Below are 20,365 nucleotides of genomic sequence, written 5' to 3'. Positions count from 1 at the left end.
AGTTAATTAGTGGGGGGAGAGTGGGGCCTGGGTTGCCAGGCTGGAGGCTGGAGGAGCTTGAAAGAAGCTGAGGGCATCTATGAGAGATATCAGGGAAGGGGCCGCTCCAGGCAGAGAGGAGCATCCAGGCACATGGAGGGGCGCGGGCAGGGTCTGCATGGAGGTCAGAGGTCTTACGGAACCTTGTGTCTGTGTCCCGCAGGAGCTGGATAACCAGTACTCCCCCAGCAGATGGGTCGTCCGACTGGGAGCAGAGGAGGCCATGAGGACCTATTCACAGATAGGAGACGAAGGTACTGGGGGACCTCTCTGTGGCCGCTTTGGGTGGACTTTAGCATGTGGCAGTGGTTCAAGATGCTGGGGCAGGGAGGAGGAGCCTCATAGCCCCAGCCTCTCCAGACAGTTCCCAAAGTCCAGGCATCTCATCTGCTTGGGGAGCCCTGGCTGCAGGACTTCCAGGGGGAGGGAGGCTCAGAGACTGTGCTCCACATCCCTGCCTGATCAGCCAACCAGCCAGCTATGCCAACCAGCCAACCAGCCAGCTATGCCCAGGCCTTAAGGCTACAGTGGCCCAGGGAAGTAGAGTGAAAAAGGGAAGGTCTCCCACTCAGCTGCTGAAAGTGGAATGTTGTTGCTATTTACCAAATCAAAGAAGCTTTGAAATCAGGGCTTGGGAATCTGTAAGCTAGTGAAGTCTCAAGGTTGATTCCCATCCCAGTCCTGGGTCTCCAGAGTGTGTGCTGCCACCTTTTGAGCTGGGTGGAGCAGGCATGTTCCACAGAGAATGTGTGGGTGAGGAAGCAGCCAGCCTCTCCTGCAAGTCGGAAAGTTGGAGGTTGGCAAAGGCACTTTGTTCCAGCAGGCCAGATGGAGCTCCCGGGATTGATTTTCTCTACACCGAGATAACCCAGCTGGAGGGACAGGCTAGTGGGGATTTATTCCAGCACATATCAGCACCTTCCCTCTCCTGATAGAGCTGGAGCTGTATCCTGGGCTCTTCAGAGTTCCCTACCATGCCTAGCTCTGCACCAAATATGTCTCTGTAGACTCAGTATTTATTTGAGTGCTCAGTGACACCTATGTGAGCAGGTAGCAAACCTGTTTGTCTACCATGATTGTCTTGAGGGAAAAAAAGAGCTGACCCTTTAGAGAAAGGGAGTCTCTCGTAAGACAAGGGCTAAGAAGAGACTCTGAGACTCCAAAGTAAGCCCTCGGAGACTGTGTTTAGCCATCCCTCCCGAGAAGCCCTGTGGACAGCTTTACGTTCACATCCCACCTCCCTTCCTGTTTTCGGTGCTCCAGCTGGCCTAGAGGTGCCCCCCGTGCATCTGCCCCATTGCATTGGTGAAGAAGGTGAGTGTGATGATGGGGCATTCAGGCCAGGGGAGTGAGAAGAGCCGTGCATGCAAGCGGTGGAGCCTGTCTCTGTTGGAAATGTTGACATTTTGTTCATCATCGACTTCTTTGGCATAAATTTTGATTTTAAAAAATTTACTGCATTTACATATTATCTGTCTTTGTATTGGTCAGCTCAGGTTGCATAACAAAATGCCACGGGCTGGGTGGCTTAAACTATAGGAATCTCTTTCTCCCAGTGCTGGAGGCTGAGAAGTCCAAGGTCAAGGTGCCAGCTCATTTGGTCCCCTGGTGAGGGTCTCTTCTTGGCTTGCAGATAGACCTCTTCCCCCTGCATCCTCACATGGCAGAAAGAAGAGAAGGAAATGCTCACCTTTCTTCTTCTTATAAGGCCACTAATCCCACCACAAGGGCTCCATCCTCATGACCTCAGCTATACCTAATTACCTCCCAAAGGCACCACCACATTGTTGTCGTTGTTCAGTAGCTGACTCTTTGCGACTCTGTGGACTGTAGCCCACCAGGCTCCTCTATCCTTGGGATTTCCCAGGCAAGAATACTGGAGTGGGTTGCCATGCCCTCCTCCAGGGGATCTTCCCAACCCAGGGATGGAACCCAGGTCTCCCACATCGCAGGTGGGAAGCCCATCTGCTACCCTAGTCCCTCCTAAATCCACCTAGTCCTTAGGCTGGCCATCTGAGTTTGCAAATTGTCATTATCCAGAGGAAAACAAAAAATCCCCATAGCTTTATGACAAAAAAATGGCTTTGCAACTTGTAGCTGGATGGGTATTGAAATTAGGGTCCTGCCCTCCCATGGATTATCTTGCTGATAATACGTTTCAAAGAGATAGCTCCCAAGGACTTCCCTGGCAGTCCGATGGTTAAGACTTCATCCTTCAATTCAGGGGGTGCATGTTTGATCCCTGGTCAGGGAGCCCACATGCCTCACAGTCAAAAAACAGTATTGTAAAAAGCTCAATAAAAAATTTAAAAATGGTCCACATCAATAAAAACCCAAAGAGCTCCCAGGTCTTTGAGAAAAACATTCCTAAGTTGTAAAACTGGCAAGAGACTCATTTAGCTTTAAAAAATATTTACATGCATTCCCAAAGGGGTAGAGACAGGATTTATGATGATGTCTCCTAAAAATAAATTCTCCAAGAAAAGGGAGGGAGGTAAACTCTCTTTTCCTTTTTTGCACCAGGAAGAAGGACATTGTTTTTCTTTTGATCTACTCCATCCTAACATCTTCCACCAGTAACTTGCAGTGGGTACTGTTCTCTTCCAATGAGTAGGTCATGTTTATTCTCCCCTGGCCTCTCCCAGGGAAGAGGGAAGTTGGAAGAACTGTGTCCTCTACCAGTAGCTATTAAATTTGTTTAGTAAGACTCTCAGTGAAAATGTTTTAGAATCTGTGGCAACGGAAAGAGATTAGCGACATCGGGAGACGCGGAACAGCAGGGTTTATTCAGCACCGGTGCGGGCTCAGCAGAGTCGCCTCCAAGGTCTGAGCTTTGTTCTGGATATCTTTTATATGGCGTGGGCTTCTGGGTCCTAGTGACTTTCCAGCCTATGCAGTTTGCTTGAAGCGGTAAGCAGGCCGGTTCACAGAAGCAGAGGTGGTGACCATCAATAAGCAGGCCACTTTATAGAAGTGGAAGCAGTGAGCATAGCAGTAAATTTCAGTTCAGTTCAGTTCAGTTGCTCAGTTGTGTCGACTCTTTGCAACCCCATGGACTGCAGCACGCCAGGCCTCCCTGTCCGTCACCAACTCCTGGAGTTCACTCACACTAAGGTCCATCGAGTCGATGATGCCATCCAGCCATCTCATCCTCTGTCGTCCCCTTCTCCTCCTGCCCCCAATCTCTCCCAGCATCAGAGTCTTTTCCAATGAGTCAGCTCTTCGCATCAGGTGGCCAAAGTATTGGAGTTTCAGCTTCAGCATCAGTCCTTCCAAAGAACACCCAGGACTGATCTCCTTTAGAATGGACTGATTGGATCTCCTTGCAGTCCAAGGGACTCTCAAGAGTCTTCTCCAACACCACAGTTCAAAAGCATCAATTCTTCGGTGCTCAACTTTCTTCACAGTCCAACTTTCACATCCATACATGACCACAGGAAAAACCATAGCCTTGACTAGACGGACCTTTGTTGGCAAAGTAATGTCTCTGCTTTTGAATATGCTATCTAGGTTGGTCATAACTTTTCTTCCAAGGAGTAAGCGTCTTTTAATTTCATGGCTACAATCACCATCTGCAATGATTTTGGAGCCCCCCAAAATAAAGTCTGCCACTGTTTCCACTGTTTCCTCATCTGTTTCCCATGAAGTGATGGGACCAGATGCCATGATCTTAGTTTTCTGAATGTTGAACTTTAAGCCAACTTTTTCCACTCTCTTTCACTTTCATCAGGAGGGTTTTTAGTTCCTCTTCACTTTCTGCCATAAGGGTGGTGTCATCTTCATATCTGAGGTTATTGCTATTTCTCCCGGCAATCTTGATTCCAGCTTGTGCTTCTTCCAGCCCCGCGTTTCTCATTGTACAAGAAACTAATCTCAAAAATACATTGCACAAGGAACTAAATAAGGTGCGTGTGTAACCAGGCTGGGGGCACATTTCCAAACTCCCTGTCCCTCAAGCCACGCCTCGCCTTAGGAGAGCCAATCACCAGCGATGTGGGTGGGGCCTCGTGATTGACAGCTTCTGCGACTGACAGCCTCTCCGAGGGATCCTCCTGCCTTTTAAGGCTGAGTTGGCTCTTTTTCCTTTCCACCAGATAAAACCAAAGGAAAAAGACAAAGGCACACAAAATACAGGCCCATTTTTGTTTAACTGTGATAGGATACACATAACTTAAAATGTACCATTTTAGCCATTTTACAGTGTACAAGTCAGCAGTGTTCAGTACATTCACGTTGTTGTACCACCATTTCCTCTGTCTGGTTCCAAAACATTTTTCATCACCCTAAAGGACACCTCCCTACCCGTTAGGCAGGCCCTGGCAACAAATGACTGCTTTCTATCTCTGTGGATTTTCCTATTCTGGATGTTTACTATAAATGGAATCCTACAAGATGTGATCTTTTGTGTCTGGCTGCTTTCGCTTAGCACAAGGTTTTGGAGGTCGGTCCTTGTTATAGCCTGCCCGGGCTTCATTCCTATTTATGGACGAATAATTTTCCCTCATGTGGATGGGCCACATTTTGTTTATCCATTCATCCGCTGATGGACATTTCAGCTATTTCCCCCTTTTGGCAATTGTGAAAAGTGAGCATTCATGTACAAGTTGTTTGAAAGCCCAAATTTCTTAGCCCTGATTTCAATAGAAACAGCCATTCTGCCAAACTGCATATATTATTATTATAAATGTTTGCAGACAGCTTTTTACTTAGTTCGTCATGGACCCGTAGCAAACACTGTGAGGCACCCAGTGTTCATAGACCACATTGTAATAGCCCCGCCCTGCACTGAGGCTGGCCATTTTTAGGCAACAATTGTTTTCTGATTACAAAAGGAGCATTTGCTTACTGAAAAGGATTTTGGAAAATAAAACCATCAATAATTCTGCCACCCATTGTTCACACTGTAATGCGGTTTCTTCTAGTCTCTTTTTACTTTCTCCTGGAAGAAAGCGTTCTGTATTAATAGTGTGCAATCCTGGTTTGCTGTGGGGTTTTTGTGGGTTTTTTTTTTTTTGGCTGAACTGCATGGCTTGCAGGATCTTAGTTACCTGACCAAGAATTGAACTCAGGGCCATGGCCGTGAAATCTACAAGTCCTAACCAATGGACCACAAGGTAGCTCCCTGCAATTTTTTTTTTTTTGATAGTAGAACAGTGCTAAAAATTCTTTCTAGAAGAGATAGAAAATACTATGTGTAAAGTAGATAAGAAACAAGGATATATTGTTGTATAGCAGAGGGAAATATAGCCATTATTTTGTAATAACTTTAAATGGACTATAATCTATAAAATGTGGAATCTCTGTGTCCTACACCTGAAACTAATGTAATGTCAACAATAGTTCAGTTTAAAAATTCTAATCCCAAATAATTGAAAATAAGTACTCAAATACATGTACACACATGTTCATAGCAGCGTTATTCACAATTGCCAGAAGGTGGGCAAAGTCCAGATTCATCCACAGATGAAAGGATAAACAAAGTGTGATATGTCCAAGCAATGGAATTATTTTGGGCACAAGAAAGGAATGAACTACTGATATATACTAGAACATGATGGACCCTGAAACACGGTGCTCACTGAGAGAAGCCAGGCACAAAAGGTCACATTTATATGTATGATCATTATTTACATGTACGATTCCATTTATGCGAAGCACCCAGAACAGGGTAATCTGTAGAGACACAAAGCTGTGATTACAGGGGCTGCTTAATGGGTATTCTTCTGAGATGAAAAAAAAAAATGTTTTGTTGTTGTTTAGTCGCTAAGTCATGTCTGATTCTTTGCGACCCCGTGGACTGTAGTCCACCAGGCTCCTCTGTCCGTAGGATTTATCAGGCAAGAGTACTGGAGAGGGTTGCCATTTTCTTCCCCAGGGGATCTTATGGACCCAGGGATTGAGCTCGCGTCTCCTGCATTGGCAGGCAGATTCTTTTACCACTGAGCCACCAGGGAACCCCTGAAAAAAAATGTTTAGGAACTAGATAGAGGTGATGGTTGCAAAACGCTGTGAATGTGCTAAGTGCTGCTGAATCGTTCACTTTTTTCTTTTTAATAACACCATCAATTTTGACTTGTTCACTTTAAAATGGTTGGGACTTCTTTGGCAGTCCAGTGGTTAAGATCACAGGCTTCCACTGCAGGGGCCTCAGTTTGATCCCTGGTTGAGGAACTAAGATCCCACATGTGGAGAATCAGAAGGAAAGTTGCTTTTTCTCTGACTTTGAACTAAACATGACTGAACCCCAGAAACCCCCACCCCCACCCCACAACCTCCCAGAGTTTCTCCAGCTTGTCCACTGGTCCTGCCAGATATTCCCTCCCTATTTGTGTTGACAGACAGACTCAAAATCCTGTATTCGACTATTCATCCCTCCCTCCCACCCACCCCAGCCCGCAGAAGCCACTGATCTTTTCACTGTTTCCATTGTTTTACTTCTCCCAGAATAGTTGGAATCACACAGTGTGTAGTCTTTTCAGATCTGGCTCATTTTTATAGAACGTGTTGCTACCTGACATTTATAACTGCTTGTCCCCCTCTTTAAGGGGTAAGCCACACATGATTGGGATATTTTGTTTCCTATTTTATCACTGCAAAATTCCAAAATGGGCACAAGATCGCTGCTTATATAAATATTTGTTTTCTAAGTGAATTAAAAGACTGAGAGGGAATAGTTCTGAAGCTAGATGAGGGGACTTCCCTGATGGTCGTGTGGTTAAGGCGCCATGCTTCCAACGCAGGGGGCGCAGGTTCAATCCCTGGTCGGGGAACTAAGATCTCACATACTGTGTGACCAGGCCAAAAAAAAAGAGTGTACAGAAAATAAATAAAAATAGAGCATAACTTAAAAAAAAAGAAGAAGAAGAAGGCTGGTGGACCCTAACCGCTTGTTAAATTGCTCCCACAGCACCTGATAAACCCTTGCTCTTCAGCTTTCTGACACCATCTGGTGGGTCTCCCCGCCCCACGCCTGCATTAGTCTCTAGGGATTCTGGCCCCTGCCTCTCCTAATTGCTCTCATACAGTGCTCAGTTGGGTCCGGAGACCTGCAGTTTCTCTCTGTCCGAGCTGTGACGCTTTGGACTGTGAGCGATAGAAAATGAATTTTTGCTTTCTCAAAAAAGGAAGTTTGTAATTGGGCTTATCCTGGAGCGCCTTGTTGAAGCCCCGCTGTGTCCCGGCCTGTAGATGCAGCCCCTGGAGGGCTGGCAGTATTCAGGCCCTGGGGGGAGACAGTGAGTCACCCTAGTCTCTGTCCCTGCACCCAGCTGCCTGCCGTCAGCCCATCACGCCACCTCCTGGAGAGAGGCAGTTTCTCTCTGTCAGGCTCAGTTGGGTTTTTTAATAGCAGAGAGAGACTCTTTTTTAATGGGTGACAACAAATCTTGACAGCTGCTTGGTTTTAATTGCTCTTCAACTTAGAGCATACATTTCATTACCTTTTTCTTCGTTTTGGCACAACATAAATCTCCTGGGTCCACGTGTACTTCCAAAACTCTTGTGTTAATTAAATCGCTCCCCTTTGTTGAGCCTGCGGTATGAGGAACTTGTCCAGAACAAACACCTTCACACCTGGAGGGAAGGTGGTTGGCAGACCTCTCAGGGAAGGTGAGCAGGGGAGCTCTGGGGCTTTTGGGAGGGAGTGTGGGGCTGTCATGGACTGAAGATTTCATGTGTTGAAGGGACTTCCCTGGAGGTCCAGTGGTTAAGACTCCAGGCTTCCACTGAAGGGGCATGGGTTCAACTCCTGGTTGGGGAACTAAGATATGCCACACAGCACAGCCAAAGAAAAGAAAAGGACAAAAAACTGTCTTCCATTAGAATAATTACTTGGGATTTCCCTGGTGGTCCAGTGGTTAAGAATCTGCCTTCCAATACAGGCGACGCAGGTTCGCTCCCTGGTTGGAGAACTAAGGTCCCATGTGCTGAGGAGCAGCTAAGCCTGAGTGCTGGAACTGAGACCTGATGCAGCCAAATAAATAATAAATATTTAAAAAATAATAATAATTATTATTAAAAAGCTCACACGTTGAAGTCCTAGCTCCTAGTGGGGCTGTGTTTAGAGAGGGGGGCCTCTAAGGAAGAAAAAAGTTAAATGAGTTCGGAAGGATGGAGTCCTGATCCAGTAGGATTGTTTGAAGAGACACAGAGGGTTCGTCTCCCTAGAGAGAGGGAGAGCTGCTCCCAAACCCAAAGAGGCCACGGGAGCCCCCAGCCAGAAGGCCCTCTGCCATCCCAGGGAGGACCCTCACCAGACACCTCCCCTGCCGGCACCTTGATCCTCCCTTCCAGGGTCCAGAACTTCGAGAAATACATGTCTTGTTGTCGAAGCCCCTGGGTGTATGTATGACATTTTGTTAGGGCAGCCCCAGCAACTGACAGGAACCTCACATCAATGGGATGTGATGCAAGTTATACCTGGCTCACACCTGCAGGGCTGCAGGGAGCCCTGGTGAAAACGGGGGAGAGGGAAGGGGGATCCAGGGTGGTCTCAGTGGGGGCAGGGAGAAAATTCAGGATTCAGGATAAACAGAGAGGGAACCGAGAGACTTTCCTGATGATCTGGTGAGGTTTGCTTTGGCCTAAAAACTGGCACGACCGGTTAAATAAATTAAGGTGCAGCCATAGGACGGAATAGCAAGTTACCTATTTATTAAAAAAGAAAGAAAAGAATGAGGAAGCTGTCTATGTACTGATTAGGAAAGCTCTCCAAGAAATATTAAGTGAAACAGGGAGAAATGCATTTCATATGCTGCCATTTGGATTTAGAAGAGAGAGATTCCATATCCATATTAATAATGACAGTCACCTTGTCAGGGGTATTTCATGGAAATGGCTGTTGTATTTTTTTATAATTGGATTGTTTCTTCAAAAGAAAAAGTAATGGCATCTCACTTAATGCTCAGATAGCTCATAACTTTCACAGGTACCTGCCCGTCAACTTTTCAACACAGTTTACAAAATATGGTGACATTCTTAAAAGATAGTTCAAGTTAGGGCTTCCCTGGTGGTCCAGTGATTAAGAATCCGCCTCGCTCTTTCCCATCAGCACCCCATTTAAGATCTTAGTCTCACCATGGGTTGCCGCCCCACCCGGTGTTACTGGTATTGTCAGAACAAACTGAACCCAAAGTCTGACTTCTGCCAGGGTGTCCCGGATGCTAAGATCTGCATCTTTGACCTGGAACAGAAGAAGGCAAAAGTGGATGGGTTCCCACTCTGTGCCCACACGGTGTCAGATGAGTGTGAGCAACTCTCCTCCAAAGCCCTGGAGGCTGCCCGGGTTTGTGCCAACAAGTCCATGGTGAAAACAGGGCAAAGATGGTTTTCACATCCAAGTGGGGTGCCACCCCTTCCGTGTCATCGGCATCAACAAGATGTGTGTCCATCCTCACCAAGCTGCAGAACAAGGAGCACGTGACTGAGGCCCTGCGCAGGGCCAAGTTCAAGTTCCCTGGCCACCAGAAGTGGGATTTTGCCAAGTTTAATTTGGATAAATTTGAAAACATGGAAGCAGAGTAACAGTTCATGCCAGATGGCTGTGGGGTCAGAGATATCCCTGATCCTGTTCCCTTGGACAAATGGTGGGCCCTGCACTCATGAGAGGCTTGGCGCTGTCTCTTCTTTACTCATGTCCACCAATAAATCCTACTTTTGTGTCAAAGCAAACAAACGAAAAAAGGATCCACCTTGCAATGCCGGGGACACCGGTTCGATCCCTGGTCCTGGAACATCCCACATGCCACGAAGCAACTAAGCCCAAGGACCAAAACTACGTAGGCCACACACCGAAACTGCTGAAGCTCTTGCGTCTAGAGCCTGTGGTCTGCAACAAGAGAAGCCATGACCCATGCACCTCAGTGAAGGATCTAGAGATCCCTGCCGCATCTAGAGAAAGCCTGTGTGCAGCAATGAAGGCCCAGCACAGCCAAAAATACAACAAATAAAAAATAGTTTTGAAAAATACATTTCAAATTATTATCATAAGTGCGATGCCAAATAAATAAAAATAAATATTTAAAAACATATCACTAAAAAGCACCATAAAAATAAAAGGTTTATTGTCTTTGCTCTTATATTTAAAGCTGTAGTCCATCTGGAACTGATCTGATATGGTATGAGATAGGGATCAAAAAAGGTTTTTTTTCCCATTCAGTTGACCCAACACTGTGTATTGAAATATTTATTCATTGCATAACTTGTGGGATCTTAGTTCCAGACCAGGGATTGAATGTGCGCTGTCGGCAGTGAAAGCACAGAGTCCTAACCATTGGACTGCCGGGAATTCCCTACACAATTTTCTTTTAAGTGGTTTTGATGTAGCAGGTTCTGTTGTACAGAGGTGGGCAAAGCAAAGCCCTTGTTGTCACAGAGCTTATGGTCTAGTGAGGGTAACAGTAAATAAAAATACATGAAAGATGGATGAATGCTGAGGTCAAAAATAAAGGAGAGAAAGGGGCTATACCATAATGTATTTGGCCAGTTTTCTGTTTTAAGTCCCTTGGGCTGTGTCTAAAATGTTTTAGTGTCATAAATAGCATTAGTGTGAGCATCTTTAAAGCAAGTCTTTAAAAATATTTCTGATTACTTCCTTATAATAATGGATGGATAAGGTCTTATGCATCAAGGAATATGGTTTTCTTGGGCTTCGGCACATATTTCCAAGTTGCCCCACAGGAAGAACTTACCAGTTTACACTCCCCAGTGCCCAAAGGTGGCAGGAGCTGAGCTGCCTGGGTTTCAGTGATGAAAGTGGGGCCTTTGGGGGACATTGAAAGTCCATGAACATAGAGAGTCCCTTCCTCTTCCTGAAAGTGGGGCCCAGCTGGCTGCTTGCCTCTCAAAAGCCAGTAAAGAGGCCAGGTTGGTGGAAATGAAAATTTGCTTTATTTTGGATGCCAGCAACTCAGCAGGCGAGGGTGAGGCAGACACCTGTTCAAATGCTGACTTGCCCCCTGACAATCAGGGGGCAAGAGCTTTTATGGACGGAGGGAGAAACAGCACAGTCAACTCTGACAGTCATCTTGAAATTGGTCACCAGTGGTCTGACCAGCATCGTCTTGACTGTTTTAGGTACAGTTAATCTTCAGTTCCACAGTCGGTTTGTTTCCATTTCTCTGGGGCCAGTTCTCACAATTGTGGCAGATTGCATCGTGGCTTTAGCCCTTGAGAAGGAACTAAAAGTCCTTGCCTGTGTTTTATGACATTATTATTATTATTGGGTCTTCTTTGACTGTTTCCTTCGTTTCTGCATTTTCTCACTTCTCTGATTAAACTTATTCTTTGGCTAATGTTCCACAGACAAAAGGCAGGCAGATGACATGGGGGACAAGGACCATAGAGTCCAGCTCTGTTTCACTCCCACCTCTATGCCTTCACCTTTGATATTTAATGTATTTACAGTCCCTTTCCTCCTTTCTCTCAACCCCAGTCCTAAGCCAGTTTTCACATCACTCTGACCTCTGCCATCATGGCACTCAGTTATATATTCATAGTGTTGTATTATCTGTTTCAAGTGATTTTATATCTTAGTTTCTAGAAGATTATTTTTTCAAATACTTGGACAAGTTTATCCTTCCAGGAGCATGTAGCCAAGGGTAGCACACATAATAAACATGTAATAGAGTCGAGGTAGAAATAGTGCCGGTCAACTGCCAGCTCACCAGAGACAGACATCAGAGATGGTACTGCCTCCACTCAGATGGGTCAGTCTGATGTCTTTTTAACTACGCATCTGGGGGAATGCTTCAGACCCCAGGCCCAATTACCGTATGGACTTGGGGAAGCACTGACTGCTGGAGCCAACTGGTCAACCCAAAGGGGCTTTCGGCAAAATAATAATAGAATGTGCTGCTGCCTGAGGTTGTACTGACAGTGACTTGTCCATTTCCGGAGACAGTCACCAAGAGGGCCCGGGCCACCAGGAGGAGCCTGCTCGATGTTCCCTACGGAGCCGGCGAAGGAGAAAAATTGGACATCTACCTTCCCGAGGCAGTATCTGAAGGTAACCGGGGGCTGGTGGTTGCCCTCGGATCTCAGCTGGGAGCCCTGCCTTGGCCCACACGCCCTTTGTTTTGTCCTACAGCTATGCCTTTCCTGGTGTTTTTTCACGGAGGATACTGGCAGAGCGGAAGGTGAGTCAGGGGATGTGGATGAATGGAGAAAAGGGGAGATTCGTCTTTGCCTGGCCTCTTCCTTTCCTGGGACTGCTGCAACAACTTACTACAAACGTGGGGGCTTCCTGGGACAGAAATGTCTTCTCTCACAGTTCTGGAGGCCAGAAGTCTGAAATCAAGGTGTGGGCAGGGCCGCGCTCCCTCCAAAGGCTCCAGCTTCTGAGGGCTCCAAGCTTTTCTCACCTTGTGGCTGCGTCACTTCAAACTGAGTTTTCACCTTCACAGGGTCTTTGTGTGTCTGCATCTCCATCCTTCCTCTCATTTCTGTCACAACATCACCAGTTACTGGGTTTAGGGCCCATCCTAAATCCAGGATAATCCCATCTCAAGATTTTTAAGTATGTCTGCCTAGTGTGCGCTCAGTCGCTTCAGTCGTGTCTGACTCTTTGTGACCCTGTGGACTGTAGCCCATCAGGCTCCTCTGTTCATGGGGTTCTCCAGGCAAGAATACTGGAGTGGGATGCCATGTCCTTCCCCAGGGGATCTTCCTCACCCAAGGATTGAACCCACATCTCCTGAGTCTCCTTCATTGCAGGTGGAGTCTTTACCCACTGAACCACCTGGGAAGCCCATATCTGCATAGACCCTATTGCAAATCAGGTCACATTTACAGGTACAAGGGTTTAGGATTTAGACATATCTTTTGAGGAAGGACACTGTTGAACCCACTATATTCAGTGAAAAGCATGTTCAGTCTACTCTCCAATCATGGAAAACCACAGTGACTAACCATCCCATTTTGCTCAGAACTGAGTGGTTTCCCAGGGGTTGGGGCCTTTAGCAGTTAAAAAAAAAAAGAGAGAGTCCCAGGCAAACTGGGATTGGCCCCAGTGGGTACCCTAAGATAAACAGAGGGGTATTTGAGACTTTCATGGACACTGTGGTTCCCTAGGATCATACTAAGGAGTTGCTTATTATAGGGTCTGCTGCTAAGTCACTTCAGTCATGTCCAACTCTGTGTGACCCCATAGACAGCAGCCCACCAGGCTCCCCCGTCCCTGGGATTCTCCAGGCAAGAACACTGGAGTGAGTTGCCATTTCTTTCTCCAATTATAGGATCTACTGCCCTTCAACCACAGCATTTTAATGCTCCATTTATTGCATTTTTACCCTTTGCCTTGTGAAGCTCCTTGCATGTCTGATCTCCTTCAATTCTCAAAAACAGCCTCCGAAGAGAAAGAACATAATTATCTCAATTTTACAGAGGAAGAAACCGGGCTTAGAGGTTAAATATAGTCTCTAGGATGCCACAGCTAGCATGTGATGTGGTAAGGACAGAGCCTCACTTCTTCCCTTACCACCCTGGGTCAGAGAGGGGCAGGGCTCTGGGTGGACCAGACACTGAAGCAGTCTAGTGGCCAAGTGGCCTCCAGTTGTTATGTCTTTGTCTCTTTCTGCAGTAAAGACACATCAGCCTTCATGGTCAACCCACTGACAGCACAGGGAGTGGCCGTGGTGATAGTGGCTTATGACATTGCCCCCAAAGGTAATGAGGGTGGTCTTGCAGGTACAAGGGCCATTGGGATTTGGAGGGGAGAGAGCCCCTGATGGAGCCTGACACAGCTCCTGCCTTCTTCACAGGCACCCTGGACCAGATGGTAGACCAGGTGACCCAGAGCATCGTGTTTGTCCAGAAGCAGTATCCAGGCAACCAGTGGGTATCACTACAAATTTTCCTTTTGTCAGACTGGGTGGGAAGACAGTGGATTCACCTCCTTGGATGCAGCCCAGCCATCCCCTCTGGCTTTGAGCAGAAGGCAAATGGGGACCCCTTGATATGCTGGCCTGTTGCTTTGATTACACTGAAAGCAAACCCTGCTCTCTGCTCTGACCCACTGAAGGGGGATTTACCTGTGTGGACACTCTGCTGGGGCCCACCTCGCTGCCATGATGCTCCTGGCCGACTGGACCAAGCATGGAGTCATGCCCAACCTCAGAGGTTTCCACGGGGAATGAGTCTGACTAGGCAGCCTTCACCCTGCCCTGATGGGCCTGAGGGTCTATACCAGTTGCTCGAAATCTCAACAGCTGTGAGCGGCTTGACCTGGGGGCTTTGGGCCCAGGGAGCAGGGCCTGCTTTGCTTCTTCTCTGCCCCTTCCCTTGTCTTGCCCCTCTGGCCCTGAAGGCAGGCTGGGCCCATCTTGCTCCATCTAGTGCTTACAAGAGGCCCAGTCTGGGCGGGGCCTTGGCCCCATCTGCAGCCTGGCTCCGTGGCTGTTCTTTGCCTTCACAGGCTTCTTCCTGCTGAGTGGGGTCTACGACCTGGAGCCCATCATGCACACCTCTGAGAATGCCCCCCTCCTCCCAACCCTGTAAGTCACTTGTCCCCTCATCCCCCTCAGCTGGCCTGCAGCCAGTGAGGAGGGCCGGGGCTGCAGCAAAGGCTTTCCTCTGTCCTGACCTCACCTACCCCACCCCAGGGAGGATGCTCAGAGGAACAGCCCGCTGTGGCACCTGGAGACCGCCCGCACCCAGCCCGGCTATCCAGCCTGCAGCATCCTGGTGACTGTGGGCCAACACGACAGCCCTGAATTCCACCGACAGTCGAGGGAGTTTTATCAGGTACCCCAAGCACCCTCTTTCGGCTCGAGGTTCAGGGTTGTCCAGTCTTATCATCTTCCTGTTTATTTCACCCAAATGGACCCTATGATACCAGTCATTTCTTCAACAAATACTTAGTGAGCACCTGGTAAGCAGGTGCGAGAGCCCTTCTCCAGCTCCACTGCCCTCCCCGCCAACGGGCCTCATGTTTCCTCCTCCCTCATTTCTCTTACACAGACGTTGTGCCACGGAGGGTGGAAAGCCTCCTTTGAAGAGCTCCACGATATGGACCACTTTGAAATCCTTTGGAACCTAACCCAGGAAGACTACGTGCTCACCCAGGTAGGGTGCATCCCTTCACTGTGGACAGAATGTGTCTTGGCATAGCCCTTACACGTGAGTCAGGGTGGGCAGGCAGAGGGTACAGGGAGTCCCCTTGCTGGTTCTTTGGCATCCTGGCATCCAGGGGATCTGACAGTAAGGATGGAGGGCCACTCTTGCTTCCTGAACTTCACCTCCCTCTGAAACAGCCCCAGGTGATCTGCAGAGGCTGGTCCTGGGCACACCAATGGGATCTTCATAGGGCCAGGCAGGTATGAGAAATATTAGCCTGCTTCTGTGTAAGCGCAGACACAAGGCCAGCTCCATGGGGATAGGTTGGATGGATTTGACCACATGAATGTTTAGTACAAATTTAATGTGGTGAACCCTTTTAAAAGTGTAAGGATAATAATAAAAAAGTCTAAGGATAAAAAGGCAGCCTTCTACACTGTTGATGGAATGTAAATTGGTGCAGCCACTATGGAGAACCGCATGGAGTTTCCTTAAAAAACTAAAATTAGAGTTACCATATGATCCAGCAGTGCAGCAATTCCGCTCCTGATTTATGTCCAGGACTGAGTTTTTGTTTTGTCCAGAAAAGTCAAAACTCTACTTCGAAAAGATATATGCATCCCAGTGTTCATAGCAGCACTATTTATAATCGCTTAAATGTCCACTCATAGATGAATGGATAAAGAAGATGTGTTTTATACAAATACATACAAACACTGGAATTTTACTCAGCCATAAAAAGAATGATATAATGCCTTTTGCAGCAATCTAAATGGACCCAGAGATTATTATACTAAGTGAGGTCAAAGACACATATCATATGATTTCACTTATATGTGGAATCTTAAAAAACAATACAGGTGAATTTATTTACAAGACCAAAATAACTCACAGACAAGAAAGCAAACTTACAGTTACCAAAAGGGAAGGAGGGGGTAAATTAGGAATTTGGAATTAACAGACATGTAAAATAAACAGCAAGGACCTACTACTGTGTAGTAGAGGGAACTATAGTCAGTATTTTGTAATAATCTATAATGGAAAAGAACTTGAAAAAGAGTATATATGTATATAACTTAATCACTTTGCTATATACCTGAAACATTGTAAATCACCTATACTTCAATTTTAAAAATTATTTTAAAAAGTCAAAGGATAGATTGGGGAAAATATTTTCCATGCCAGAAAATATACAGTTACTACTTTCTCTTTTCTTTTTCTCAGAAAGTGGGTACCTGCTTAGCTTTACTTTTTTAATATTTACTTTTTCCCTCCAGTTTTATTGAGTTGTATATAGAGCTGTATAAGTTTAAGGTTACAGCATAATGATTTGACTTACAAACATCATGAAATGAACTATGATAGTTTTCGTGAACATTTACCATCTCATAGATACAAAAGAAAAGAAAAAGAAAAATTTTCCCTTGTAATGAGAATTCTTAGGAATTATTCTGTTAACAACTTTCATATATAGCATACAGCAGTGTTAATTAAATTTATCACATTGTGCATCATATCCCTAGTGCTTATTTATCTTATAATTTATCTTATAACTGAAAGTTTGTACCTTTCACCACCTTCCTCCAGTTCCCCCTCCCTCCAGCCCTGATTAGCTGCCACCACAGTAGGACTTTTATAGCGTTCAGATTTTTGGTTTGGTTTGGTTTGGTTTGGCTGCTTCGGAATCTTAGTTTCCCAACCAGTGACTGAACCCTCGCCCTCCAAAGTGAAAGTCCAGAGTCCTAACCACTGGACTGCCAGAGAACTCCCTATAGCATTCAGTTTTAATTATCATAGTTATTATCCTTACCACACAAAGAGCACTTTCAAATCAGTTGCTGTTTAGTCGCCAAGTCATGTCCAGCTCTTTTGCAACCCCTTAAACTGTAGCCCACCAGGCTTCTCTGTCCGTGGGATTTCCCAGGCAAAGATACTAAAGTGGGTGGCCATTTTCCTTCTCCAGGAGATCTTCCCTACCCAGGGATCGAACCCATGTCTCCTGCATTAGCAGGTGGATTCTTTACCACTGAGCCACCAGGGAAGTCCTTCAAATCAATAAAATGGTTCTTTTTCTTTTTTTAACTGAAATTAGGTGATTTGCAATAGTAACATAGTGATGCAATATTTTTATATAGCTTATTCTCCATTGAAAGTTATAAAATATTGGCTGTATTCCATGCAGTGTACAATATAACCTTGTAGCTTATTTATTTTACATATAGTAGTCTGTACTTCTTATTAAGTGTAATAAGAGCAGGTCTTATTCCTCTTTAAGAACAGAAATAAATAGAAAAAATGGACAAAGAATTAGTGATAATTAAAAAATAAATATAGATAGCCAGTAGACATGGTGGAAGATTAAAATGCACTATTGATCATTGGGCTTCCCTTGTGGCTCAGCTGGTAAAGAATCTATCTACAAAGCAGGAGACCTGGGTTCAATCCCTGGGTTGGAAAGATCCCCTGGAGAAGGGAAAGGCTACCCACTCCAGTATTCTGGCCTGGAGAATTCCATGGACTGTATAGTCCATGGGGTTGCAAAGAGTTGGACACGACTGAGCGGCTTTCACTTTCACTTCACATTGATCATAAAAATGTGACTGAAAACGAGTCCTCTCCCACCTCTCGATGGAAATGTTCTAGTATAATTATGTCTGGTGCTGATGAGAATGTGGTGAAGTGGGGGAGGCTTCCTTAGTCCTTCTGGTGGAAACACGTCAACTTGATGTTTCTGGGGTACAGCTTGGCAAAATGAATGCAAGTCTGCTGACCCAGTAATTCTGATGCTTGGAATTTGTTTTCAGGATAATCAGAGAAACACTGAAAGATAGTCTCTACAGCTTTATTAATGTTCAAAAACTTGGAAACAACCTAAATATCTAATGAGGTTAAATTCTGATATAATCAGGTAATAGATTGAAGTTTGTGAAAACTTCTTAGGATATGTTAAATTGATTCAAAAGGAAGAGTGAAAACACAAAAAATAACTAACCTAGCATCTCCCTAGTTTTATGATATGGGAGGCATGATGTATATGCATCCAAAAACAAACCATTTACCAGTGGTATTGCAAGTGCTTTAAAAAATAAAAAATCCATTTCCATATTTTCTACCATGAACATGTGTTACTTTTTAAAATTAATACTCCTTGTTTAATTAATTTAATTTATTTATTTGGCCATGCTATGTAGCGTGTGGAATCTTAGTTCCCCAGCCAGCGATCAAACACCATGCTCCCTGCATTGGAAGCATGGAGTCTGAGCCACTGGACCACCAGGGACACATCTCTTGTATTACTCTTTTAAGTGAGGGAAAAAACAAGCATTCATAAATGTGTGCACATATGTGCTTGGTTGGGTCTGACCAGGGGATCTTCCAAACCCAGGGATCCAACACGCATTGCCTGCATTGGCAGGTGGGTTCTTTAACACTGAGCCACCTTAGCCATAAATGACATCTGTTTTTAAAAAACATAGTAAATATTTTAGATTTGGGAAGCCATATGGTCTCTGACAAAACTACCCAACTCTTGCCGTTGCTACTCAAAAGCTGCCTCGTGGACTTCCCTGGTGGCTCAGTGGTAGGGAATCTGCCTGCCAATGCAGGAGACATAGGAGATCCAGGTTGGATCCCCGGGTTGGGAAGATCCCCTGGCGGAGGAAATGCCAACCCGCTCTAGTATTCTTGACTGGAGAATCCCATGGAGGAGCCTGGCGGGCTACAGTCCACGGGGTCGCAAAGAGGCAGACACAACTGAAGCGACTTAGCACACACGTGCTCCAATAAAACTATTTATGGATTCAGAAATATGAGTGTTCTGTAATTTTTACATGTCACAAAAAAATATCCTTGTTTCAATTCTTTTCCCCAACCGTTTAAAAACGTCAAGCCATTCTTATCTCATGGTTCATACAGAAACAGGCAGCAAGCCGGAGGGAAGTGTATGTTTGGTTCATGGAAACATTTCAAATGAGAGATGGAAAGGAGCTCATTTAAGTTACATTTCTGTGACCACAAAGGCAGCCTGTTTCTTTAATCAAATTCCTTCCCAAGAGATCCTCCCAAGAGCCTCTCCAACTCCAGAGCTATTGTATTTTTTCCTTCCTGCTGCAGATTATTTTGAAAACGATCTTCCAGGAGTCCCGATGACACCTGAACCCTGCCACCGCCAGCATGTATCCCGACCGGGAAGCTTCTCCGGGACCCCCACTGCTTCCCTCTCCCGCTGGCCTCAGCTCTACCCAAGCCCAGGAGCGCCCGTTTGTTCACTTGCCCCACCCCCCACCCCACCCCCACCGCCAGAATCCATTCTTCAAGCTGCTCTGAACCTGAGTACAAATCTCCATGGCCCTCCTCCCGCCTGGATCAAGTGGGCTCCAGGGAAGGTCTGGCCCAGAGCCACCCCTCTGGCTGAGAAGGTAAAGCAGAAATGACAGCTTGCAACCAACATGAAGAGAAAGAGCTCTCTGAACCAGTTTTTGCTCCTTTTTTTGTTTTTGTTTGGCCAAACCACACAGCATGTGGGATCTCAGTCCCCAGACCAGGGACTGAATCACAAAAGCCCCGCACTGGGAGTGTGGAGTCTTAACCACTGGACTGCCCAGTGGTTAAGGAAAGTTCCTGTCCCCCTTTTTTTTTTTTGCTCCACTTTTTCATGTCTGCTCGGTCTTGGGCTCCACCTGACGTCTGGCTTCATCCCAGAAAGCCCTGGGATGTTATCTTTTTGACTGACACTTTGGCCAGATTAGCCCTGGTGGCTGAGTGGTAAAGAATCTGCCTGCCAATGCAGGAGACATGGGCTTGATCCCTGATCCAGGAAGATCCCACGTGACGTGGAAAAGCTAAGCCCGTGCGCCACAGCCATCGAGCCTGTGATGGGGAGCCCGGGAGCCACAGCTACTGAGCTCATGTGCCACAGCCACTGAAGCCTGCACAGCGTAGCCTGCGCTCCACGGGAGAGGCCCCTGCAGTGAGAGGCCCTCATGCCACCGCTGGAGAGTAGCCCCTGCTTTCCACCACTGGAGAAAAGCCCGCACTGCCGTGAAGACCCAGCAGAGCCAAAAATAAGTAAATAAATAAAATAGAAACCCAAATAAGCTATAAGGATTTGTTGTACAGCACAGGGAAAATAGCCGGTATAACAACTATATATGGAGTATAATGTTTAAAAATTGTAAATGACTATGTTTGTATATATGAAAGTTAATGTATATAATATTGTAAATCAGCCATGCCTCAAGAAAATCTCAATAAATGGCTCAGATTAAAAAATATA

General features: G+C 46.0%; 1 protein-coding gene and 1 pseudogene across 4 annotated transcripts in view; both read left to right on the top strand.

Moving 5' to 3' along the window:
• The window catches only part of AFMID (arylformamidase), a 22,259-nt gene extending 1,894 nt beyond the window's left edge, over positions 1–20,365 (top strand). The window contains exons 2-11 of one of the 4 annotated variants that reach the window (XM_069541996.1): positions 203–293; positions 11,939–12,043; positions 12,125–12,173; positions 13,616–13,701; positions 13,797–13,869; positions 14,057–14,154; positions 14,450–14,528; positions 14,637–14,778; positions 14,995–15,099; positions 19,204–20,365. In XM_069541996.1, the coding sequence (XP_069398097.1) occupies positions 203–293; positions 11,939–12,043; positions 12,125–12,173; positions 13,616–13,701; positions 13,797–13,869; positions 14,057–14,154; positions 14,450–14,528; positions 14,637–14,778; positions 14,995–15,099; positions 19,204–19,239 (864 nt within the window). In that variant the 3' untranslated portion in view covers positions 19,240–20,365. Of the gene's footprint in view, positions 1–202; positions 294–11,938; positions 12,044–12,124; positions 12,174–13,615; positions 13,702–13,796; positions 13,870–14,056; positions 14,155–14,449; positions 14,529–14,636; positions 14,779–14,994; positions 15,100–19,203 lie in introns of those variants that run through there. The other 3 variants (XM_069541997.1, XM_069541998.1, XM_069541999.1) reach the window with 3 other exon arrangements.
• Positions 9,025–9,716, top strand: LOC138414491 (large ribosomal subunit protein uL16-like; annotated as a pseudogene).

This window comes from Ovis canadensis, chromosome 11 (assembly GCF_042477335.2).
Source record: "Ovis canadensis isolate MfBH-ARS-UI-01 breed Bighorn chromosome 11, ARS-UI_OviCan_v2, whole genome shotgun sequence".
NCBI lineage: Eukaryota > Metazoa > Chordata > Mammalia > Artiodactyla > Bovidae > Ovis > Ovis canadensis.
The sequence above is the reverse complement of the archived record's forward strand: the minus strand, read 5'-3'. Positions and strand labels throughout refer to the sequence as shown.